General features: G+C 47.2%; 1 protein-coding gene across 2 annotated transcripts in view; it reads left to right on the top strand.

Moving 5' to 3' along the window:
- The first annotated feature begins 1202 nt into the window (after nucleotides 1-1202).
- Nucleotides 1203-26829, top strand: part of LOC130282380 (transmembrane protein 150A-like) — a 179465-nt gene continuing 153838 nt past the window's right edge. The window contains exon 1 of one of the 2 annotated variants that reach the window (XM_056530572.1): nucleotides 1203-1229. Coding sequence is in view for 1 of the 2 variants with exons in the window: in XM_056530571.1 (XP_056386546.1) it covers nucleotides 24650-24729 (80 nt within the window). In the remaining variant the exon portion in view is untranslated. Of the gene's footprint in view, nucleotides 1230-24317; nucleotides 24730-26829 lie in introns of those variants that run through there. The other variant, XM_056530571.1, reaches the window with a different exon arrangement.

Raw genomic sequence — 26829 nt, 5'->3', positions numbered from 1 at the left:
GTTGTAGTTTTGCAACAGCTGGAGGCCCCCTGGTTGGGAAACACTGAACTACCTCCAACTGTCTCCTACAACTTCCCCCCTCTCCCCCAAGCAAGTTACTTACTTTAAAAGGGCAGCATCAGCAGTGGGCACTGGGCAGGTAAGTCTTCCATACTGGTGGTGTCCGGGCCTGTATACACACAGCGGGCCTGCTCCACAAGGTCCAGCATACAGGGGAGTGAGAGAGGGGGAGGAGCTTCCTGTCTGCTCTTCCCAGTCTGCACAGCGCGGCCCCTGCGTGGTGACAGGGCTGCTGGCTGAAGATTTATTTAAAAAAAAGGATGCCGGAGTAGATGGCTCAGGGGGGCGGGGGCTCTTAGGGGGCGGGGGCTCGGGCCCCTTACTGGTGGCCATGAGAGCTGCTAGTGACCTACTGCTGCTAGGGGGGGCACAAGGGGGGGGGGGGCAATCATGATGTAGGGGGGGGGGCCGTGGCCCCCTCTGGCCCCCCTAACCCCACCCCCCCCCCAGAGACGCCACTGGCTGCAGGGGTGGTTGAACGCAGCGTCCATCCGGGTGCTGTCAAACTTGCTGTGGTCGGGGAGTATGCGGTGGTATGTGGCCTAATGCTCGCCTCTGGGGCCGGAGCTGGAGAGGGCAGCGGGCCCCCTCTCACGCTGGGCCCCTGTGCAGCTGAACCGGCTGCACAGGCGATATGTCCGCCCCTGACAGGGGGAGGGGGTCATGTGAAGGGGCATTACTATATATGGGGGCAATGTGAGGGGGCATTACTTATATGGGGACCATATGAGGGGACATTATAATCTATGGGGGTAATGTGAGGAGGCATTAATATATATGGGGTCAATGTGAGTGGGCATTATGTATGGGGGATGTGTACGGGGACGTTACTATATATGGGGGCAATGTGAGAGGGCATTACTATATTTGAGGGCAATGTACAGGGGCATTATATTATATGGGGCAATGAGAGGGGGCATTATAATGTATGAGGACAATGTTGGGGCCGAATACTATTAAGGGCACAGAAGTGACTACTATATGGGGCAGTGTAATACATATAGGGAGTTTGTATAGAGTTGAGGATTTTGCTGTAGCGAGAAGCCTAAAATGTTTGTCCGGCAGATTCGATGAAGACGATTTGTGATTGGGAGAAATCTTCATGATGACCCAGGACAGATGGAGAAGAAAGAGAAAAGTGAACGATTCCGAACAGAGAAGACGCCCTTGTGAGTATATAACTATAATAACCTATATGGTCTGCAGCCCCTGTGTACAGCTCAAATCTATTCCTGTGTAGGATTACTGATCTTTTGTATACTGTACTGGTTTTTGTTCAATAACAATATAGCAGTGTTAGTCAGTGGTATTGGTAGTGGTCATGGTGTGGCGGATGTATATGTCCCTTGTATTGTGATGTTATTAGGTATACTGGTCTGTGTATAGTGGTTTTTATTTTCTTACAGTATGGTGGTATTATTTAGTCACTGCAGAAATAATATGGAGTGGCGATATTATTTTATGTTTCTAAAATCTAGCGTGTGCCACAGTGTGTAAGGGGCAGCCCTGGTGATATGACTACGTAACCTGCTGACCTGCGTGCCCCACATGACATCAGGGTAGCGTATGAGACTCCTCCCCCCGTTCGGCCAGCGCCCGCCAAGTTTAAAAAACTGTAGTGCTGTAGCTGCCACCTGCCTGAGGTCCTGCTGCCTCTGCCCCAGGAGTTCCCCCAAAGGTATCACTAATCCACCAGGCATGAACTGACTTGCCATTCAGGTACACAGAAAAGTTAGATGACAATTTCTCACCTAGCTTTTTCATACTCCTGAATGCCATATTTGCTTATCATATAGTTCAGCTATTATAGACAGCTTTGACTGGTACAGGTAAAGAGTAATACAGCACATGTAGTACCTTCCTGTACTGTAGGGGGCGCTACCAGACAGACAGTCAGTGCATACACTGCAGTAATACAGGGGTTTTACCAGTTTGATTGGTCGGTTCTTCCAGCTATAGACACGTTTCACAGATCTGGACTGTCTGTAACATTGTATGTTGAGTCTGGTTTCAAGTTACAATGGTCCAGAAAAGACCCTTGTATGTTGAAGCTATTGTAAGTTGAGGGATCACTGTATGTGTATGTTATTTTTTGCACTGGATCATTTTTTTTATTTTTATTTTTTAACCTTTTTACTTTGATTTGCTATAATTACCCTGTAATTGATTTTGTGTGTGTTCACACATAAATACCAGTACTCTGATCACTTTTGTATGCTTGATAAAGACTGTGCAGACAGTCGAAACATTGCTTGCCACATATGAGGAAATACACTGCTTTTCACCTTATTTTGGAGTGCTGTGGGACGCTTTCTATTTGTGTTGATTACTGCCGCCAGCGACCAGGCTGCGATTGGGCCCGCTTGTACCCACATCACCTTGACGCTGTTCGGATGTGCTGCTCTACCTTGCTTCTACTTATCTATCTGGCTATTTACCAAGTTAAATCCAACAATCCAACTAGCAAGCTACTTACCTGGCTACCTACCTATGTCATATGTTTGTCGTACATGTCGCACATAATGTAAGTTAATGGAGTTGCACTGCAACCCACAAATGGCTGCAACCCAGCTGTTGGGTCACTGACACTTATAGGCCCACCAAAATCCTCAGCACCAGGCCCATGACGCTCTTAATCCGGCCCTGGGTGGGGGGCAACCTTTGCCAATCATAGCTCATCTCACACTGAACTGCTTTTGGCTGTGTGTAGCAGAGTGAGGGAGGAAGTTCTCCCCTGTATGGTTTCAGATTCTGTCATGCCTGCTGGGGACCCCCCTTCCTAGTCTGTGAATCTGACTGAGCAGAAAATACAGAGCAATATCAAGTAAGAAAACTAAAAGGTAATAAAAATAAAGGCAGGGGGGTGGTTTATCATGATGGGGCAGTGAACTGGGAGGATTATAAAATTTAACAAGATCATGACAGGTAATCTTTAAGTTAATATATACAGGACCATATAAAGGTAGATACAAGCTGTATACAGGATCTGTATACCATGTAAGTACAAGTAATTACTGTTACATCCAGTGACTCACAGGTAATGTCTTCTCTGATCGCAGTCCTCCAATTTCCTTTTTTGTCTCAGACCGACTTCTCTCAACCATGACTCATTTCTTCAAAATCTGCAGGACAATCATCTTAGACTCTACATTTTCCAGTGCCCTCCCCACACAATCTCCCCCATCTATAGGCCTCCAAACTATAATAATGTCCTCTTGGTGCCCTGCACAGAAAAAGTGGGTAGGTTACTATGTCCTACATTAACCCCTTAAGGATGAAGGGTTTTTCCATTTTTGCATTTTCCTTTTTTCCTCATCCCCTTCTAAAAATCATAACGCTTTCAATTTTGCACCTAAAATTCCATATTATGTCTTATTTTTTGCACCACCAATTCTACTTTGCAGTGACATCAGTCATTTTACCAAAATATCCACAGCGAAGTGGGAAAAATTCATTGTGCGACAAAATTTAAGAAAAAATGTTGTAAATTTTGGGGGCTTCCGTTTCTACACAGTACATTTCTCGGTAAAAATTACATCTTATCTTTATTCTTTACGTCTATACGGTTAAAATGATACCCTACTTGTATAGGTATGATTTTGTATTACTGCCGGTATGAGGACTAATTTTTTGTGCCGTGATCTGATGTTTTTATCGGTACCATTTTTATATTGATCGGACTTTTTTATTGCTTTGTATTCATTTTTTCATTATATAAAAAGTGACCAAAAATACGCTACTTTGGACATTGGAATTTTTTTGTGCGTACACCATTGACCGTACGGTTTAATTAATGATATATTTTTACAGTTCGGACATTTCTGCACGCGGCGATACCACACAGAAAAGGGGGGTGATTCTTACTTTTCTTAATTATTTAACACTTTTTTTTTTTTTTGCCGTTGTGGTATCCCGGTACAGAACCTGTCCTGTACCATCCTTAAATCCTCTCAGGAAGAGTCCCTTAGGTCCATTGGGCTCTCCTGCAGGGCTCCCCCCTTTGTTGTCTCATATAAATGCAATGTATATTCATTATGTGTATCTATTGTTCATATGTATAAAGTTGTACAGTTTGTATAAAATGTATAGGACCTTCCTTGGTCATGTGACCTACTGATATGTGATATACCCAGAGTTCCATGGGCACAGGCACCCCAGGCATTAGCAACCAATGGGCTTTAGTCCAACTCCCTAGTACATAAGGGGCTGTAGTCTCTCAGTTAGGTCTCTTTTCTCTTGTTCCTGCACTCTCTTAGTTCCTGCTTCTCATCCTGTACACTAAAGCAGCATCAATTCCTGCACAATTGCATCTAGGCCAAAGCCTAAGGAACAGCAGCCACTTCTAAAACGTGAGTTACAATTCTCTCTACAAATCCAGTGACTACTACTCATCTAAGGAATATATTAGTAGCACAGTGGCCTGCATAAATATCCTCATAACTACAAGTCCAACCAAGCAACTGCATTGTGGCACCACGAACACAATTTGGTTAACAACATCTTGCCCCCAGGGTAATTACCACCAGACCCTGCTACATGCTGCAACAACCTGTGGTCAACACATAGCTTTTGGCGTCCTACGAACAGGATACGGGTGTGTGCCTTTAATAATTCAGCCACCCGCAACAAAAAACGGGTGTATACCGTTATTGCAAGTGCCACTAGACCTCCCCCTATTCAGGATTGAGTATTGCAAAACTGTCCAGGATTGTCGCAAGCCGCGACCGAAATTGCGCCCAAAAGTGTACAGGACATTGTTGCTGAAAATGTGCTTTGCCGGGGCGCTAGAAAAAGTAAGGGGGAAGTGAAGAATATTGTGTTGCTGCTGAAATACCTAGGGTTAAAGTCAATCCCGGACCTTCCAGTGCTCGTGAGCGGCCGCAGCTCCGCCCCGCTGGTCCTCCGGAGTCACGCCTCCAGTGCCAGCCGGAAGGAACTAAAAGTTTCCCCCTGTGTTGCAGTGGGGAAGGATTTCTTACCCAGATCCCACCGCAAGTCCTCCGGGCACAGTAAAACACAAAAAGTTCCGGCCAGAAGAAGGATTCGGGCAGCGCAGCAGATACCAGGGACTTCAGAAGCAGGCCGCCCAAGCCACTGCGGCACACTGCAACTTCTCTTAAAGGGCTAGCGTACCTTAACTGTCCTGCAGCGACGACACACTCAACCAAGGCTACAAAACCAGCGTACTCTAACCTGCTTGCAGCGACAGTGCACCCATCAAGACTACAGGTCAGCGCACTCAAAATTTTATTAAAGGGCCAACGCACCCCAAATTTCTTAAAGTGACTGCACACTCAATTAAGCCTGCAAGATGTCAGCACCCAATTCTCCTGGATCACCGGACGAAGGTACTCCTCTGACTCCAGCAGTGGGGTCACCACCTTCTACCTCGAGGTTTCTAACCTCTTCACCTCCAGCTCGGCGCAACAGTTTAGGAGTTCCTGTGGCTGCACCAGTCTTCTTGGGGAACCCCGTTCTTCCCACCTATAATGGGGACCCCTTCACTTTGCGAGATTTCAAGGAGAAGATACAGAGTCTTTTTGTTTTCTATTCTTTTTCCCCTAATCAGCAGGTGTAGTTGCTTATTGGACAGCTACAAGGATCAGCACTGGAAGAAGTCCGCACCTGGCCATCCTCCGAGAAGGCCACAGTGGAGCAGATCTTTGAGGGACTGTGCCAAGTGTTCAAGTCTCACTCCCCATCTGAGGTATACCTCCGCCTATACGAGAGACGGTAGAAACCAGGTGAGTCTCTCCAGGCCTATGCTGTAGCTTTGAAAAATGCCTTAGAGACTGTACAGAGATAAGACGGTATCACGTCCGAGCAGGGTTACAAAGTACTCATGGACAGATTTATAGATGGGGCTCACAACAAGTGGGACAAGGCCCAACTTAGAATGCTCGCAGTGCAGAATCCTAGTTTGTCTTTTCCTGCTTTCAAAAGACTAGCCATGCAAGTTATTGAGTCTGGGGCTGAAGAAGTCAGCGCTTCCTCCTCCGAAACGTTAGGAGCGTCTGCAAGCCAGTGCCACCATCACCACCTGCTCCTGCACCGCTACCACCTGCCCCAACAATCCCTGCGGCCTCAGAATTACAAAGTGTGAGGCAGGACATTGACCAGTTAACTAAGGCTGTTAAAGAACTTACTAGCCGGTCCAGCCCACCAATCCAAGAGACACATCCACCTAGAAAACCCACTCCCCGTCCTGCCAATCCGGCTTGACACGGGGCAGAGTGTCACCAGGACGGGGACTATGAGGGGGCACGGCACAGTCCTGACAGGCCTTGGGGAGACCAGGCACAGGAGGGGACACTGAGGACCGACAGACGGGGCTGGGAGCAGACGTGAGGCACTCCTTGCAGCAAGCAGGACCCCAATTCTTGATCTCCCCGGTGGTCCAGTCAAGGGTGGGAGAATGGTGCTGGAGCCATGGCAGACCGAGGAGGATTTCAGAGGTACAGCCGGGCAAAACCAAAAATTCAATTTCCTCGAGATGCGGTCCAATGTTCATAAGCAGGGGCACTGTGCGATAACGCACAGTGCAATGCAGCTTGACCCCGTTGACCGAAGAAATATAGAGCGGCTTGATGAGACGGGTCACCGGGATGCAGTACGTATCAAGCAAAGAGGCCAGAATAAAATTTCCAGAAGAACCAGAGTCCAAGACGGCCACAGCAGAGAAGGAGGAGTTGGCAGAAGGAGAAATCCGTACAGGCACAGAGAGAGATGGAGAAGCAGACTCCGTACCCAGAGATGCCAGGCCCACATGAGCAGGTTGCGTCCGTGCATTTTCCAGACGTGGAGGACGAATAGGGCAATTCACCAAGAAATGTTCGGTACTAGCGCAGTACAGACATAGATTTTTATCCCTACGGCGAGACCTCTCTTCAATAGTCAGGCGAGACCGATCTACTTGCATAGGCTCCTCGGCGGGAGGCACAGGGGTAGATTGCAAGGGATACCGAGAGAGAGGTGCCCAGGGATTAAGGTCTTTTTCCTGGCGGAGTTCCTGGTGTCTTTCCGAAAAACGCATGTCAATGCGGGTGGCCAAATGGATAAGTTCATGCAGGTTGGCAGGAATCTCTTGTGCGGCCAGCACATCTTTGATGTTACTGGATAGGCCTTTTTTAAAGGTCGAGCAGAGAGCCTCGTTGTTCCAAGATAATTCGGAAGCGAAAGTACGAAATCGGATGGCGTACTCGCCTACTGAAGAATTACCCTGGACCAGGTTCAGCAGGGCAGTCTCGGCAGAAGAAGCTCGGGCTGGTTCCTCGAAGACACTGCGAACCTCAGAGAAGAAGGAGTGTACAGAGGCGGTGACAGGGTCATCGCAGTCCCAGAGCGGTGTGGCCCAAGACAAAGCCTTCCCAGACAGGAGACTGACCACGAAAGCCACCTTCGACCGTTCTGTAGGAAATTGGTCCGACAACATCTCCAAATGTAGGGAACATTGTGACAGAAAACCACGGCAGAGTCTAGAGTCCCCATCAAATTTGTCTGGCAGGGACAAGCGGTGGTTAGGAGCGGCCGCTCGCTGCGGAGGAGGTGCAGGAGCCGGCGGAGGAGAAGGTTGTTGCTGTTGCAGCTGCTGTAGCTGTGACTGAAGTTGCTGTAGCTGTGGCTGAAGTTGCTGAAGCTGTGACTGAAGTTGCTGTGTCATGGTGGTCAAGTACGACAACTGGTTTTCTTGTTGGGCGATCAGTCGGGATTGCTGGGCGACCAGCGTGGATATATCAGCGATACTTGGCAGCGGCACGTCAGCGGGATCCATGGCCGGATCTACTGTCCCGATTCGGCTAGCTGGTTGTGGATCCTCTGTGTCAGCGAGGGATTGGCGTGGACCGTGCCGGTGGACCGGTTCTAAGATGCTACTGGTATTCACCAGAGCCCGCCGCAAAGCGGGATGGTCTTGCTGCGGCGGTAGCAACCAGGTTGTATCCACTAGCAACGGCTCAACCTCGCTGACTGCTGAGAAGGCGTGGGACAGAAGGACTAGGCAGAGACAAGGTCAGACGTAGCAGAAGGTCGGGGCAGGCGGCAAGGTTCGTAGTCAATAAGGCAATAGCAGGAGGTCAGGAACACAGTATGGACAAACACAGTAATAGCTTTCTCAAGGCACAAGGGCAACAAGATCCGGCGAGGGAGTGCAGGGGAAGTGAGGTATAAGTAGGGAGTGCACAGGTGCAAGCTAATCAAGGTGATTGGGCCAGGCACCATCATTGGTGCACTGGCCCTTTAAATCTCAGAGCGCTGGAGCGCGCGCCCTAGAGAGCGGAGCCGCGCGCACCAGAGCATGACAGCCGGGGACCGGGACAGGTAAGTGACCTGGGATGCGATTCGCTGGCGGGCGCGTCCCGCTATGCGAATCGCATCCCCGCCGGCCATGTCAGTGCAGCGCTCCCGGTCAGCGGGTCTGACCGGGGCGCTGCAGGGAGAGAAACGCCGCGAGCGCTTCGGGGAGGAGCAGGGACCCGGAGCGCTCGGCGTAACAACGCCGTTGACTTTAAAGTGATGTCAGGGAACGGGAAACCAGGCCACGGATCCGACAGCAGCTATCCGGAGCCGTGGTGGACCCAGCTTCAAATAGGGGATGAGAATACCCCAAGAGAACGGGTTGGTGGAGTCATTTAAGTGGCCAAACAATACCAGGAGGCCTTCTGCAAGCACCCCACTGATTTTGGCTGGACCACAATGATCCAGCACCAGATCCTAACAGGTGATAGTTCTCCAATCAAGGAGAGGCACCGCCTGGTAGCACTGGGTATGTACCAGACAGTCAAGAAAATGCTGACTGAGATGAAGAAGGCTGACGTCATCCGGGAAAGTCGAAGAGCCTGGGCCGCTCCTTTGGTCCTTGTCAAGAAAAAAGATGGGACTATCCGTTTCTGCATGGACTACCGGAAACTGAATAACGTCTCGCACAAAGACGCCTACCCTTGACCCCGGATTGAAGAGTCTCTGACTCCCTTGGGATCAGCCACATACTTCTCTACTCTGGACTTGACCAGTGGATATTGGCAAGTCCTGATGGCTGAAGAAGATCGGAAGAAGATGGCTTTTGTGACTCCAATGTGGTTATATGAATTCAAGAGTATGCCCTTTGGGCTATGCAATGCCCCTGCTACCTTTTAATGCCTAATGGAACAATGCCTAGGACATCTCAACTTCCAAAGCGTGTTATTATATCTGGATGATGTCATTGTCTACTCCAAGACTTATCAAGAGCATCTTGACCACTTGACAGAGGTATTTCAAGTCTTGATCCGTCATGGATTGAAGATTAAACCCTCTAAATGTCATCTGTTAAAACCACAGGTCCACTATCTAGGCCATGTCGTCAGCGCGGAGGGAATTCAGCCTGATCCAGGAAAAGTGAGTGTTGTCAAGGACTGGCCTACTCCACGCACAGTGAAGGATATTAGGAGCTTCCTGGGATTCGCTGGCTACTACCACCGCTTCATCCCTCACTTCGCACAGATTGCTGGACCCCTTACAGCTCTACTCTGGGGTACCGCGAAGGAAAACTAAAACGGAAGACTCCCTATCCAGTGGGCCGAAGAGCAGGAAACAGCGTTCCTGGCTCTGAAATACCTGCTAACTGAACCGCCTTTCCTGGCGTATCCTGATTATGGTCAGCCCTTCAGATTGTACACCGATGCCAGCTTTGAAGGCCTGGGTGCTGTCCTGTCCCAGGTTCAAGAAGGTAAAGAAAGGGTGAAAGCCTATGCCAACAGACATCTGCGAGGAGCAGAGAAGAATGACTCCAATTACAGTTCCTTCCAGCTTGAGCTCCTCGCCTTGGTCTGGGCAGTGACCAAAAAATTCAAGGACTATCAAGTAGCTACCCCTTTCACCGTCTACACGGACAACAATCCGTTGGCCCATCTTAACACTGCCATGTTGGGAGCCATTGAACAGCATTGGGCCTCCAGACTAGCCAACTATGACTTCAGCATCAAATATCGAAGTGGCAAGTCTCATGTGAATGTGGATGTGCTGTCCCACATGGCCCCCGGCGAGGAACCACTTGTCGAGGACGAGTGGGAAGACGTGGAGATGCCCCCATTTTATCAGAGGTTCGTGAGTCAGAGTGTCTTGACTACACGGGAAGATAGTGAACCCAGGTCCACAAGGGTTCAGGAAGACCTCTACACATGGAAGACTCTACCTATTATTGAAGAAGATACCAACCCGTCTACGCCGGTCTCAATGTGATTATGAGCTGAAAAGGTTGTGGGGACAAAGAAATCAACTGTTTGTACACAAGGGACTGTTGTACAGGAATTCTTAGGATCCAGTCTCTGGTGAGCGACTCCATCAGCTCCTGATTCCCAGAAGAGGTCATAAATGCTTACCATGATCAGTCGGGACACTTTGGAATAAATACACAAGACCGATTCCACCATCAGACAGAGGTTCTATTGGATCGCGATGAGAGGAAAAATGGTGCGGTGAATGTACTATCTGTAACGTCACCAAGAATCTCCGCAAGGACGTGAGAGCACCCCTTCATTCCATCCAAACTGAAAGGCCTAACCAGTTGGTCGCCTTGGACCATGTCAAGTTGTCTCCTACTCGGTCTGAATACACCTACACCCTCACCATGGTAGATCACTACTCCAAGTGGGTGGTGGTAGCACCCGTCAAGGACCTCACAGCGAAGACTGTTGCACAGATGTTCTACTCCAACTGGGTCAAGACCCTGGGATGTCCGGAGTCAGTCCTCACGGACTGAGGAACAGCCTTTGAAGCTCAGCTGTTCCAGGAATTGTGTCAGTTTCATGACTGCAAGAAGCTCCAGATGACAGCTTACCACCCCCAGGGGAATGGATTATGTGAGTGCATCAATCAAGTCTTCATACATATGCTGTGAGCAGCGTCAGTATCCAAGCATGAAGAGTGGCCCCGGCTATTGTCTGAACTGTTGGAGATCTACAATAACACCATTCATTGCTTCACGGGGTACAATCCCTTCATCCTAATGATGGGAAGACATGGACAACTTCCAAAAGACCGAGCATTCAGACTACAAGCACCTTTTAGCAGGACTGGATCTCTGATCATCAGAGAAGAATTCAAGAAGCTAAGGAGATTAGCGAAGCCCAAGGAACACAGCAGAGAGACTACTGTAACACACACAGGCGGCTGAGGAGATGCGAGGCACAGAAGGGATGAGACAACTCGTAGTCAGGATAGCTGGAAGTCAGGGCAGGCGGCAAAGCAGCGGAGTCGGGACATAGTAGAACTTCAGAAGGCAGAGAAGCAAGGTCAATTAACAAGAGCTGGAGATCTGGTACACGGCAAGGCAATACTAAGGAACGCTTTCACTTGGCACAAGGGCAACAAAGATCTGGCAGAGAACTGAGGAGGGTGGAGGAATTTATAAACAAGACACAGGTGGAGACACTAATTAGCATACTGGCCCTTTAAATCTTAAAGCTCCAGCGCGCGCACACCCTAAGGGATGGGGACACGCACGCTAGAGAAGAGGCAGAGGCAGGAGAGACACCCAGAGAGTGACGGACTGGGGCTCGCATGCGGGTGCGTCCCGCAATGCGAGTCCCTGCCCTGTCGGCAGCAGGAGGTAAGGGGACCATGCGCTCACTGCCAGCGTGTGAGGCAGGAGCACATAGCATAACAGTACCCCCCCCCCCTTTGGTCTCCCCTCCTTTTACGAGAGAGGAAACTCCTGAGAAGATCACGGTCCAGGATATTCTCCTCAGGTTCCCAAGATCTCTCCTAAGGACCATAACCCTCCCAGTCGACCAAAAAAAATGGTTTACCTCTCACAGTTTTTGCAGAAAGAATCTGTTTAACCTTGTAGACATCAGCAGAGCCGGAAACAGGTGTTGGGACAGGATTCTTCTGAGAAAACCGGTTTATGACAAGAGGCTTGAGCAGACAGACATGGAAGGAATTGGGAATGCGTAACGTAGCAGGTAGATGGAGTTTGCAGGAGACAGGATTGATCTTTTGTAGAATCTGGAAGGGACCAAGGTAGTGGGGACCAAGCTTGTAACAGGGAATTTTGAAGCGGATGTATTTGGATGAAAGCCACACCATGTCACCAGGAGAGAAGGACGGAGGAGTTCTTCTACTTTTATCCACTTGTGCCTTCATGCGAGAACCTGGGACAACGACTGTCGGGTTTTTTGCCAGATGGTGGAGAAGTCACGGACCAGCTCATCAACAGCAGGCACACCGGAGGAGACTGGGAGAGGAAGAGGAGGACAGAGATGGAGTCCGTAGATGACAAAAAAGGGAGACGACCTCGTAGACTCTGAATCCTTTAGATTATATGAGAATTCAGCCCAAGGGAGAAGGTTGACCCAATCATCTTGGCGAGCTGAAAGTAAATGCCGAAGATAAGTCTCAAGGATTTGTTTGACCCTTTCCACCTGACCGTTGGACTGAGGGTGGTAGGCTGAGGAGAAGTCCAGATTGAAGTCCAGACGGTGTAACCAGGGTTCCAGAACCGGAAGATGCGTGGATAACGTGAAACGGTGCTGTTGTTCCTGACAGCTGCTCCTAGCCTCCGTGAATGGAGCTGCTCCCCCCTCCTTGCACTCGGGTATTTTTGATACTGGCTTTCTACATGAAATTCTGAAGGTTTCAATAAAGCTTACCTATTATAACAGCATGGTGAGTGCGGACATATTTTCTATCTTCTTGTGAATATATACCTTTTTTAAATATGGCACACAAGACCTCTTCATTCCAGGCAAGTTCTGAGGCTAGAATGCGGAACTGAACCGCGTAGTCACCAACGGTAGAATCTCCTTGACAGAGATTCTGCAACGCCGTCTCAGCTGAAGAGGCACGTGTGGGTTCCTCAAAGACACTGCGAAATTCTGCCAAGAATGGTGACAAATTGGAGGATTCAGGATCACCACGGTCCCAAAGGGGTGTAGCCCAAGCCAGGGCTTTTCCGGAATTGTGGGCCAGATTGTGGTACCTGCTGCTGTTGCAAGGCCAAAAGCTGTTGCATCATGGCTGCAAGTTGAGAAAATTGCTGCGCCTGTCGGGACAACTGCTGTAAGTGACGTATCACAATGGAGGAAAGATCCGCAACTTCAGGCAGGGGTTCCTTAGCTGGATCCATGGCTGGATCTTACTGCAACACTCACGTTTCAGTAGACAGGAACTCCGGTGGATGTGGATCCGCTGGACCTGTGTGGCAGATGGCTCGGACCGTGCCAGGGAGCGGAATCTAAGGTGCCACTGGTCTTTACCAGAGCCCGCCGCAAAGCAGGATAGACTTGCAGATGCAGGCGACACCCAGGTCGCTACCCCTGGCAACGGCTCGACCACACAGGCGGCTGAGGAGATACGAGGCACAGAAGGGATGAGACAACTCGTAGTCAGGATAGCTGGAGGTCAGGGCAGGCGGCAAAGTAGCGAAGTCGGGACGTAGCAGAAGTTCAGTAGGCAGGCGGCAGAGAAGCAAGGTCAATTAACAAGAGCAGGAGATCTGGTACACGGCAAGGCAATACTAAGGAACGCTTTCACTTGGCACAAGGGCAACAATGATCCGGCAGAGAACTGAGGAGGGTGGAGGAATTTATAAACAAGACACAGGTGGAGACACTAATTAGCGTACTGGCCCTTTAAATCTTAAAGCTCCAGCGCGTGCACACCCTAAGGGACAGGGACACGCACGTCGGAGCAGAGAGGCAGAGGCAGGAGAGACACCCAAAGAGTGACGGACTGTGGCTCGCATGCGGGTGCATCCCGCAATGCGAGTCCCTGCCCCGTCGGCAGCAGGAGGTAAGGGGACCATGCACTCACGGCCAGCGTGTGAGGCAGGAGCGCATATCATAACAACTACAACTGCCATGCCTCTGCTAAGCCGTTACAACTGGGAGACAGAGTTTGGCTGCGGAAATTCCCCAGGACACATAAGTTGGATTCCATCTGGGAGACGGAACCTTACACTATTACCCCAATGCCATACCCAGACTCAGATGTCTACAAGGTTCAGAAGACTGGATACGGATATGATGAAATTATGCCTCAGAGAGGACCTACCTGAATCTCCTCCTCCTTCTCCCACAGCTGCTAGACCCGTGAGGGAATATGTCCCAGGAGAAGGAATCCATCGGTCAATGGATATACTGAGGTTCTCATCTTATCAGTCTGCAGTTTTCTGTGGGATGTCGTACCCAGCACCAACACAGCCATCTCTGATTTCCTCACCTGCTACTAGTATGTCTCCTGTGGCAACTGCCTCCAATCAAGATCCAGCTTCGCCAGTTCGTATGGATCCCACCAATCCAGGACCAAGTACAACTCTTGAATCCAGCCCTCAAACCGGTCCTTCTATGTTAGGAACAGCAAGAGCTCCAGAAGAAGAGGGCACTCCTGAGACCCAAGAGGTGATGTTGCGTCGGTCTCAAAGGTCGACACAAGGGCAATTACCAGTCAGATACCAAGACTGACTACATTAGTGTACATATAAATTCAGTACACACAAAACTTTATTAGTGTGCATCCACAAGTTTAGTACACATAGTGCTCTAAATTCATGTACCTATCTCACAAGTACACAATTAAAGGTATATTAGGGACTGTAACCTGTCTTATGCCAGTCCATACGACTGTTATGCACTAAATGTCATGCAACTAATGGTATTTCTCCTTGTCTTTGTGTGTCCAGGGTACTTTTGTGGCCAGAAAGTATTCCTGTAGCTAACTAAATGCACGTGCACGCACAAAAGTAAGGTAACAGAATGTGTAAATGTTATCTAGAATAAAAAGTGTTCTAGGGGTAAGTGTGTAGTACCGATAGACCCTAGTAGCCAAGGCATTGGGCAGAAAGCCTCAGGCAACCCAATCCGCAACCAGTGTATAACAGGAGAAATAACCAGTGGTATAATGTCAAATATCTAGAAACAAAAAAGTAACAGTGAGATAATGTCAAGTATGTATAAGCATTGCAGTCATCATGCATACCATATATAGCAGTCAAATGTCAGTAAAATTGTCAGTCATAGTCAAATGTGATGGTACTCATAGTATGTGCATAGTCATTAGAGATGCATAACAATATGTAGATATATCTATACAAAAAAAAGAAAAAAAAAGGTATTGATGTAAAATGTAAAGTAATGTACCATAGTCATGGAGGTTATGGTCATATTCTGTAGGGATCTTATTTCAACCATTTCATGGTTGTATTCTAAAATGAATCTGTATATCCAGCAAGTCCTAAAATGTATCCCATATCATCCTGTTCGCAAAGTTATAGAGCATATATGGACATTTGAATGTGTACAGAGACTCTACACTTCTTCATTATTATCTGCTCGTTCATCAGCCTGAAATTGGACGTTATAATTAAATGCTTCAGGACTGTCTCTGGCAATGGCCATTTCGCTCCTCTCCCTAAGGGGACAGACGTTGAGGGCGACTTTCATTAAGTAAGGGGGTTTGTGGTGTTCCGGTACAGGATTTGTCCTGTACCATCCTTAATTCCCCTCAGGAAGAGTCCCTTAGGTCCATTGGGCTCCCCCCTTTGTTGTCTCATATAAATGCAATGTATATTCATTATGTGTATCTATTGTTCGTTCACATGTATAAAGTTGTACAGTTTGTATAAAATGTATAGGACCTTCCTTGGTCATGTGACCTACTGTCATGTGATATACCCAGAGTTCCATGGGCACAGGAACCCCAGGCATTAGCAACCAATGGGCTTTAGTCCAACTCCCTAGTATATAAGGGGCTGTAGTCTCTCAGTTAGGTCTCTTTTCTCTTGTTCCTGCACTCTCTTAGTTCCTGCTTCTCATCCTGTACACTAAAGCAGCATCAATTCCTGCATAATTGCATCTAGACCAAAGCCTAAGAAACAGCAGCCACTTCTAAAATGTGAGTTACAATTCTCTCTACAAATCCAGTGACTACTACTCAGCTTAGGAATATATTTGTAGCACAGTGGCCTGCCTAAATATCCTCATAACTACAAGTCCAAACAAGCCTGCAAGGTATCCTGTGTCCCGGCTGCCTCCGTGGAAACTGCATTACTGTAAAGACTGTTTCCTGAATATTCCAAGTAAAAGTTCCAGTTATTGCAAAACCCTTGCCGTGGACATTCCTTTATTGCATACCGTTTCTTGGCTCAGTGTAATCGGTGGTCAATTGCTCAATCCTGGATTTCAGGCTTGGAGCAATCAATCGCCGATCGGACGCGACAGAGGCAGGTGAGGGGACCTCCGCTCGCGTTCTAGCTGATGGGGACATCACGATTTCACCACGATGGTCCCGATCAGCCCGACTGAGCTGCCGGGAAGCTTTTACTTTCATTTTAGAAGCGGTGATCAATTTTGAACGGTGCGTCTAAAGGGTTAATAGTGCGCGGCACAATGATCGGTGCCGTCATTAGCTACCGGGACCGAATCGGTATGACGCGGGGTATCGCCGTGACCTCGCATTTTATACCGGGACCGGGCGCAGGGACCCGAGCATTTTTGCACATCTGACCACTGTCACTTTAAGCATTAATAACTCTGGGATGCTTCTACTTTTCATTCTAAATCCGAGTCCGTTTTTTCATGATATATTCGACTTTATCATAGTGGTAAATTTTCCTCGATATTTGCATAATTTCTTGGCGAAATATTCCAAAATTTGATGAAAAATTTGAAATTTTAGAATTTTTTTTTACTTTGAAACTCTCTACTTATAAGGAAAATGGACATCCCAAATAAATTATGTATTGATGCACATATACAATATGTCTACTTTATGTTTGCATCATAAAGTTGACATGTTTTTTACTTTTGGAAGACATCAGAGGGCTTCAAAGTTCAGCAGCAATTTTCCAATTTTTCACAAAATTTTCAAAATCTGAATTTTTCAGGGACCAGTTCAGTTTTGAAGTGGATTTGAAGGGCCTTCATATTAGAAATACCCCATAAATGACCCCATTATTAAAACTGCACCCCTCAAAGTATTCAAAATGACATTTAGAAAGTGTGTTAACCCTTTAGGTGTTTCACAGGAATAGCAAAGTGAAGGAGAAAATTAAAAATCTTCATTTTTTTTACACTCGCATGTTCTTGTAGACCCAGTTTTTGAATTTTTACAAGGGGTAAAAGGAGAGAAATCTCTCTAAAATTTGTAACCCAATCTCTCTCGAGTAAGGAAGTACCTCATATGTGTACGTAAAGTGCTCTGTGGGTGCACTAGAGGGCTCAGAATGGAAGGAGCGACAATGGGATTTTGGAGAGTGAGTTTTTCTGAAATGGTTTTTGGGGGGCATGTCACATTTAGGAAGCCCCTATGGTGCCAGAACAGCAAAAAAAAAAAAAAAAACACATGGCACACTATTTTGGAAACTACACCCCTCAAGGAACGTAACAAGGGGTCCAGTGAGCCTTAATATCCGACAGGTGTTTGACGACTTTTTGTTAAAGTTGGATGTGTAAATTAAATTTTTTTTCACTAAAATGCAGGTTTTTCCATAAATTTTACATTTTTACAAGGGGTAATAAGAGAAAATGCCCCCCAAAATGTGTAACCCCATCTCTTCTGAGTATGCAAATATCCCATGTGTGTACGTCAAGTGCTCTGCTGGTGCACTACAATGCTCAGAAAAGAAGGAGTCACATTTGGCTTTTGGAAAGCAAATTTTGCTGAACAGTTTTTGGAGGGCATGTCCATTTAAGAAGCTTCTATGGTGCCAGAAAAGCCAAAAAAAACAAACAAAAAAAACACATGGCTTACTATTTTGGAAACTACACCTCTTAAGGAACATAAAAAGGGGTACAGTGAGCCTTAATACCCCACAGGTGTTTGATGACTTTTCGTTTAAGTCGGATGTGTAAATGGAAATGCAGTTTTTTCCCAAATTTAACATTTTTAAATAGGAGTATGGAAATATCCCAAGTGTGGATGTAAAGTGCTCTGGGGGAGAACTACAATGCTCATAAGAGAAGGAGCGCCATCTGGCTTTTGGAGAGAGAATTTGTCTGGAGTTCAAGTCGGGGGGGGGGGGGGGGGGCATGTGCGTTTACAAAGCCCCCATGGTGCCAGAACAGTGGACCCCCACATGTGATCCTATTTTGGAAACTACACCCCTCACAGAATGTAACAATGGGTGCAATGAGCATTTACACCCCACTGATGTTTGACAGACTTTTGGAACAGTGGGCTGTGCAAATGAAAAAAAAAAAATTCAATTTCATAAACCACTGTTCCAAAAATCTGTCAGACACCAGTGGGGCATAAATGCTCACTGCACCGCTTATTACATTCCGTGAGGGGTGTAGTTTCCAAAATGAGGTCACATGTAGGGGGTTCCGCTGTTCTGGCACCATGGGGGCTTTGTAGACGCACATGGCCTTCAATTCCAGCCAAATTACCTCTCCAAAAGCCCAATGGCGCTCCCCCCTACTGAGCCCTGTAGTGCGCCAGCAGAGCACTTGACATCCACACATGGGGTATTTATATACTCAGAAGAAAATGGTGTTACAAATTATGGGGGCTTTTTTTTTTTTACGATTACCCCTTGCGAAAATGAAAAATTTGGGATAATAGCAGCATTTTAGTGAAAAAATTAAAATTTTTAATTTTCATGTCCAACTTTAACAAAAATTCTTCAAGCTCCTGTGTGATGTTAAGGCTCATTATACCCCTTGTTACGTTCCGTGTGGGATTTAGTTTCCAAAATGTGGTCACATGTGGGTGTTTTTTTTGTGTTTATGTCAGAACCGCTGTAACGATCAGCCACCCCTGTGCAAATCACCTCAAATGTACATGACGCTCTCACTCCTGAGCATTGTTGTGCGCCTGCAGAGCATTTTACCTCCACATATGGGGTATTTCCGTACTCAGGAGGAATTGCGTTGCAAATTTTGGGGCTTTTTTTTTCTTTTAAGTGTTGTGAAAATGAAAAGTATGGGGCAACACCAGCATGTTAGTGTAAACAATTAAATTTTATTACAATAACATGCTGGTGTAGACCCCAACTTTACCTTTTCATAAGGGGTGAAAGGAGAAAAAACCCTCCAAAATTTGTTAGGCAATTTCTCCCGAGTACGGAAATACCCCATATGTGGCCCTAAACTGTTACCTTGAAATATGACTGGGCTCTGAAGTGAGAGTAAGGCCATGCACATTTGAGGCCTTAATTAGGGATTTGTATAGGGGTGGACATAGGGGTTGTTGTTTTGCAACAGCTGGAGGCTCCATTTTGAAAACACTGCCATACGCAGATGCAGATGTTCATTTTTGTTTTGGGGGGGGGGGGGGGGGGTAGGGGACTGTGTAGGGGTATGTGTATATGTAGTGTTTTTTTTTACTTTTTATTATGTGTTAGTATAGTGTAGTGTTTTTAGGGTACAATCACATGGGCGGGGGTTTACAGCGAGTTTCCCACTGGGAATTTGAGCTGCAGCAGAAAATTTGCTGTATCTCCAACTTTTAGAAAGTAACTTCTTGTAAACCCCTGCCCAATTGAATGTACTCTGTACCTCCAGCTGTTGCAAAACTACAACTCCCAGCATGCCCTTTGGCTGTCCGTGCATGCTTGGGGTTGTAGTTATCCAACAGCTTGAGTCTCACTGGTTGCAAAACACTGAGAGTTTGTAACTTAACTGAGTCTGTCAATGCATGCTGGGAGTTATAGTTTTGCAACAGCTGGAGACACACTGGTTGTGAAACACTGAGTTAGTTGACAAAATCTGTGTTTCACAACCAGTGTGCCTTAAGCTGTTGCAAAACTACAACTCTGAGCATGCACTGACAGCCGAAGGGCATGCTGAGCATTGTAGTTTTGCAACAACTGGAGGCACACTACTACAGCTCCCAGCATGCCTTTGGCTGTCCATGCATGGTGGGAGTTGTAGTTATGCAACAGCTGGAGGCACAATTTTTCATAACTACATAACTACAACTCCCAGCATGCCCAGACAGCCAAAGGGCATGCTGGGAGTTGCAGTTGGGCCTCCAGCTGTGGCAAAACTACAACTCCCAGCATGCCCTTGGGCTGTGCATGCTGGGAGTTGTTGCTATGCAACAGCAGGAGGCAAACAGCACTTATCACCTGCTTTTAGACCCCTGCACCGAAGACCACCAGGACCGCCGCCTTGGGACCACACTGCCGCTGGGGACTGCTGCTACACCAGACCCCCGGGTAAGCCTCCCCACACCCCCCACCGCCGATCACCCCCTCCCTCCATTGCCGATGCCCCGCTAATGCCATCCAGCAGGATGGGTGATTGGTCAGCCAGTTCGGCCGACTAATCACGCTGACCGTGAGGTGGCACTGGTGCCACCTCACTCTCACTGGTAAAGGGTGATAGGTGGCATCTCGGACACCACCTATCACCCTTTTTTTACGGGTCACTGGAGACCCGATTGACCCAGAATCGCCGCTAATTGCCTGTCTGAATTGACTCCCCCCAGGGGTTTGGATGAGGTGCCTGCTGAACGATTTCAGCAGGCATCCCGGTCCTGTCCCCGCCCCGTGAGCAGAACCGGAATTCCCACAGGCGTACAAGTATGCCCTGGGTCCTTAATTATCAGGGCGTCAGGGCGTACCTGCACGCCTGGGTCCTTAAGTGGTTAAAGGAGAACCTTCAAACAAATGACATGACCTTTCTGTTGCTGCACATGTTAAAGTTATATAACTGTGCAATGTATAAGTGTAATCTTTGCTGAGCACATACAATGTTTCTCTTAGTTTCCCTGCATGCAGGAAGTCTATTAGTCCTTATAACACATGATGACTGTCTGGCACCATTTTCCTGTGCCCAACACTTTGTCACAATCCATTCTCCTCAGCTGTGCTTAAGTGTACAGGGTGTAATTGTCTCTAAATCACTGAGGCACACACACCTCCCTTATCTGTATTCCCTGCTTTGCTAACCATGTGACCGTATCAGGTCTCTCAAGGCAGCCCCTTCTTCAGCTTACACGGAAACAAGTGCAAGGTCTCATGGTGTGTATAGTCTTTTTCAGCTCTCAACTGTATTTTCAAATTCCGTTTATGGGGGCTATGGGGTCTAATTTTGAAACAAATCAGCTGGGATGCCTTGGGAAGTCATGGTGACCATTAGTTTCCCCATTAGGTAGGGATGTCCTATAGTAGTTAGTTCCCCTATTAGGTAGTTTCCCCCATAAGCAGGTAGGTAGTCCCCCAATAGGTAAATACGTCCTTAGGTAGGTATGTAGGTAGGTAGAACACCCCCCATGTAGATAAGTGCATCAGTAGGTAGCCAGGTAAGTGGGCAGCCAGCTATGTAGGTAGCCAGGTAGCTAGGTAGTTCACCAGGTAGGTAGCTGGTTAGTCTGCTAGATACAGTAAGTAGGTAGCCAGGAAGGAAGTTTGGTATGTAGACTGGTAGGTAGATGGCTAGTTAGTTATGTAGGCAAGTATACAGTGTACAGTACTACGAGGGGTGGTTATACATTATGTGAAGGTATACAGTGTACAGTATATGAGGGTATGCAGTTTGCAGTACTTGGAGGTGAGGTTATACAGTGTATGGAGGCATACAGTATGTAGGGGGTATGCAGGGCCGTTTGAAGGAATTTGGGGGCCCCAAGCAAATTGGACATGGAGGCCCCCCCCCCCCCCCCCCTTGATGTTAACTCACATCACGCTCTAGGGCTGGCGTCAGGACGTAGTAACGCCGGCCCTTGATTTCTGGTGGGAGCGCGACATGAGCGAACGTTGATACGAGGCCCCCACATTAGGTGGAGCACAGTTCCCCCCCAAGTTAGGTGCGGCACAGTTCCCTCCACGTTAGGTGCGGCACAGTTCCCTCCACGTTAGGTGCGGCACAGTTCCCCCCACGATAGTTGCGGCACAGTTCCCCCCACGTTAGGTGCGGCACAGTTCCCCCCACGTTAGGTGTGGCAGAGTTCCCCCCACGTTAGGTGTGGCAGAGTTCCCCCCACGTTAGGTGCGGCAGAGTTCCCCCCACGTTAGGTGCCGCAGAGTTCCCCCCACATTAAGTGCAGCAGAGTTCCCCCCCCCATTAGGTGCAGCAGAGTTCTCCCCACATTAGGTAGGCAGTGTTCCCCCCACATTAGGTGCAGCAGAGTTCCCCCCACATTAGGTGCAGCAGAGTTCTCCCCATATTAGGCTAGCAGTGTTCCCCCACATTAGGTGCAGTATAGTTCCCCCACATTAGGTGCAGTAGAGTTCCCCCACATTAGGTACAGTATAGTCCCCCACATTAGGTGCAGTAGAGTTCCCCCACATTAGGTGCAGTATAGTCCACCACATTATGTGCAGTATAGCTCCCCACATTAGGTACAGTATAGTCCCCCACATTAGGTGCAGTATAGTTCCTTCACATTAGGCAGTATAGTTCCCCACATTAGGTGCTGTATAGTTCCCCCACATTAGGCTGTAGTTCCCCCACATTAGGTGCAGTATAGTCCCCAACATTAGGTGCAGTATAGTTCCCCACATTAGGTGCAGCATAGTTCTCCCCACATTAAGTGCAGTATAGTTCCCCACATTAGGTGCAGTATAGTTCTCCACATTAGGTGCAGTATAGTTCTCCCCACATTAGGCTATAGTTCCCCAACATTAGGTGCAGTATATTCCTCCCACATTAGGTGTAGTATGTTCCCCCACGGAGCACTGAAGCTGATGTGCCGCTGGTCACTTACCATGCTGGCCAGCGCATATCCTGTTCGCTGCTCCCCTCCTCCGCATTGCTTTCCAATGGGCGCACGCTGCATTGCTTTCCGGCCGCGTTGCTTTCCGGCGTGCACTACCTCCCGGCGATCCCTGCGAGGGCTGCAGAGGGTTAACAGGGGCATGGGATGTCCTTAAAGAAGAACTCCAGAATATAAAAATTGTCCCTCATACTGCCGGCAGTAAAAAAATAAAGATGTACATACCTTCCTCCGCTCCCATGAGGCCTCCGGTAACCGGCTCCGGCCTCCGCCGCGATCCTCTTCCTGGTTGCCGGTGCTCGGACTCGTACTGCGCTCAGCCAATCACCGGCCGCAGTGAAGTTCCGACTTGGCCGGCGAAAGACATTGACCTGGATAGGGTTTCTATATATGTGGGTACTGGTTCTTTACTTATGTTCCCTATCTGATTATTTTGTACACTTGTATTTTACTTATGAATTCATGATAGGCTGTTCCATGTCCAACCTTCCCCATGTCATTGTCATCCATGTTGCTATTATACTGTGCCAGTTCTATTTTATGTATAGTTTATTGATTCATTATTTCTAATAAAGATTTTTTTGCATGAAAAATTACCTTTTTGTAGCTCTCTAAACCCTTTTATTTTGGTGTAATGGGTATACAATGTACAGTACTTAAAGGGGAGATTATACAGTATATAATGGGTATAAAATGTACAGTACTTAGAGGGGAGATTATACAGTATATAATGGGTATATAATGTACAGTACTTAGAGGGAGATTATACAGTATATAATCGGTATATAATGTACAGTCCTTAGAGGGGAGATTATACAGTATATAATGGGTATATAATGTACAGTACTTAGAGGGGAGATTATACAGTATATAATGGGTATATAATGTACAGTACTTAGAGGGAGATTATACAGTATATAATGGGTATATAATGTACAGTCCTTAGAGGGAGATTATACAGTATATAATGGGTATACAATGTACAGTACTTAGAGGGAGATTATACAGTATATAATGGGTATATAATGTACAGTACTTAGGGGGAGATTATACAGTATATAATCGGTATATAATGTACAGTCCTTATAGCGGAGATTATACAGTATATAATGGGTATATAATGTACAGTCCTTAGAGGGAGATTATACAGTATATAATGGCTATACAATGTACAGTACTTAGAGGGAGATTATACAGTATATAATGGGTATATAATGTACAGTACTTAGGGGGAGATTATACAGTATATAATCGGTATATAATGTACAGTCCTTATAGCGGAGATTATACAGTATATAATGGGTATATAATGTACAGTCCTTAGAGGGAGATTATACAGTATATAATGGGTATACAATGTACAGTACTTAGAGGGAGATTATACAGTATATAATGGGTATATAATGTACAGTACTTATAGCGGAGATTATACAGTATATAATGGGTATATAATGTACAGTCCTTAGAGGGAGATTATACAGTATATAATCGGTATATAATGTACAGTCCTTATAGCGGAGAGTGTAAGACAAGCAGTGAGCGCTCAGACATCTCGTACAGACTCTCCCCCACCTCTGGGCGGGGCCTTGTAGTCTCCGGGGCGGGGCTCTCTCACACGGGTTGTTACATTGTGTTGTGCGGGGAGGTCTCCTGCACTGAGTGGTCGGGAGATCACAGTCCTGATCACATCTTGGTCTGTGGCCCCGCAGGATGCTGGGCGCCTTGGCCCGGGGAAGGGACCAGTGAAGCCTCGTCCTGCCCCTCGGAGAGGATCGTGCATGTGTGGAGAGCGGGGCAGCGGGCAGGGGTGGGCACTAGCCTGGGCTATGGGAGAAGAGCAGCTGAAACTTTTCTGGAGTTATTGGGAGAAGCCTCCACCTGGTCCCGGACCTGCCAGACCTCACTACTAAGAGCCGTCAGCCTGGGCATTGTGGGCACAGGCGCTGCTGCTATCATGCCTCTATCCAAGATGCCAGGCTGGGTGATCCTTCCCATCTCGCTGCCAGCCATAACCATTACCGGGATGTGGATCGTGTAAGTTGTGCAGGGTTGGGGATTGCGCTCCTGATGGGGGAGGTAGCTGCGAGACTGTGATCAAAGGAGGCTTTGTGCTGTAGAGAAGGTAGTGACATGTGTGCGGGAGGTATGGGGCCAGCACTGCCCCTGGGGTCCCTAGGGATGTCCTGTCCTCATCAGTGCTTCATCTTCTGTCAGCAGCAGATAAGCCTGCTATGTACTTGGCTGCTATATGCCAACCGGGCACAGACTGGTCCAGCCTGATACCTGAGTGGCACCAGAACCATGGCATAGGACCAGTACATCCACATGGGCTGCAGAGGAGTAATCAGATATGTCATTGTAGTCTTGACACGATTTCTAGCAGCTTATCAACCAATTCACACTGAACATAGGTGAGATGGTGGGTTTTAGGTAGATGACATGGCACTTGTAATTGTGCCCCCTGTTGTGTGTAAACATATACTCTATACCCTGGGTTCATGTGTCTATATTATTGACTGACCCCTGCTCACAGTTTTGTATACAACCTAAAAGAACAACCTTTATGCCCCCCTTCCCTGGCATTAGAATTGTGTGTGTTTTATGTATAAGGCTATTACAGTGATCCCTCAATTTACAATGGCCTCAACATACAATAGATTCAACATACAATGTTTTTTTCTGGACCATTGTAACTTGAAACCAGACTCAACATACAATGTACGGACAGGCCAGATCTGTGATACCTGTCACAACTGGAGGAATGGGCATTTTACTGGTAAATCATCTCTATTACTGAAGTGCATGCACTGACTGGTGTCTGGTAGCACCCCCTACAGTACAGGGAGGAACTACAAGTTCTGTACTACTCCTTACCTGTGTCAGGGTTAGTTGCTCCTTTGGACACCAAGTAAGGGTGGCTCCATTTGGGACACTGTGTGTACTGTATAGGACCCTGAAGAAGCTCCTGTCCTCTACATAAACCATTGTATCCCAACCAGGGTGCCTCCAGCTGTTGCAAAACTACAACTCCCAGCATGCCCGGACAGCCAACGGCTGTCCGGGCATGCTGGGAGTTGTAGTTTTGCAACAGCTGGAGGCACCTTGCTTGAGAAACATTAACATAGACAGTGATTACAGCTCCCAGCAGATCTTTATTATTTTTATATGTAAGGATTTGCTTTATCTATATTAGTTATCTACTTATTTTCTTTAATCCTCCCCTTTTCCTATTTTTGGATGACATTTTGGTGGCTTCAGAACCAATTACCAGGTTTCCATAGAGTTATGGTCTCAACATACAATGGTTTCAACATACAATGGTCGTCCTGGAACCAATTAATATTGTAACTTGAGGGACCACTGTAGTACCAAACTCCTAAGGCTATGTTCACAGTGTATTTTGAGGCTAAACAAAATGTGTTTTACAAGCAAAATGAGCCTCAAATGTTTTGGTTTTTTCCTTCCGTCTCACAGGTTTTTGTGCACACTGTTTTGTGGAGTGTTTTTGGCATTTTATACATACTGTTATACTTTTACTGTTTTTTTATTTTATTATAATTTTTATTTTATTTTTTTGGGTGAAAGTCAGGTCTTTGCTTTCAATTTTCTTTAATTCAGTAGGAAAAAAGTAGATGTGAAAGTGATGGATTTAGGGGAAATAAAAACTAATAATTGTGTGAACATAACCTAATGAAGGTACTAATGGCTCATGTATGCTTTCTTCTTACATCTGCAAGGGCTGGGGCTGCCCATAAGTCTAAGGCCATGTTCACACGTCAGAATTTCCATGCTGAATTCTGCAGTGGAATTCGACACGCTGATTCCGCTGCTGCAGAGTCCCGTTGAATTCAACAGGATTCTGCTGCACTGTGCACACAGTGAAATTTCCGTGCCAGATGTTTCCGGCATGGAAATTCCGATTTTCCGTGTCTGCAGAAAGAAAGAACATATTCATTCTTTCTGTGAACTCCACACGGGATGCACATAGACAGCTATGCGTGTTTATGCTCGTGCGCGCAGTTTGCAGAATGTTCGGGTGGAGTTTCTCTGTGCGGACATTCCAAAGTGTGAACATAGCCTATTGACACGAACTTACATGTGTCAGTTTGGTTCATCAGACTCGTGGTCAGGCTG

The sequence above is a fragment of the Hyla sarda genome, chromosome 7, assembly GCF_029499605.1.
Source record: "Hyla sarda isolate aHylSar1 chromosome 7, aHylSar1.hap1, whole genome shotgun sequence".
In the NCBI taxonomy this organism is placed as follows: domain Eukaryota; kingdom Metazoa; phylum Chordata; class Amphibia; order Anura; family Hylidae; genus Hyla; species Hyla sarda.
Note: the sequence above shows the minus strand (reverse complement) of the source record. Positions and strands in the feature narration are given on the sequence as shown.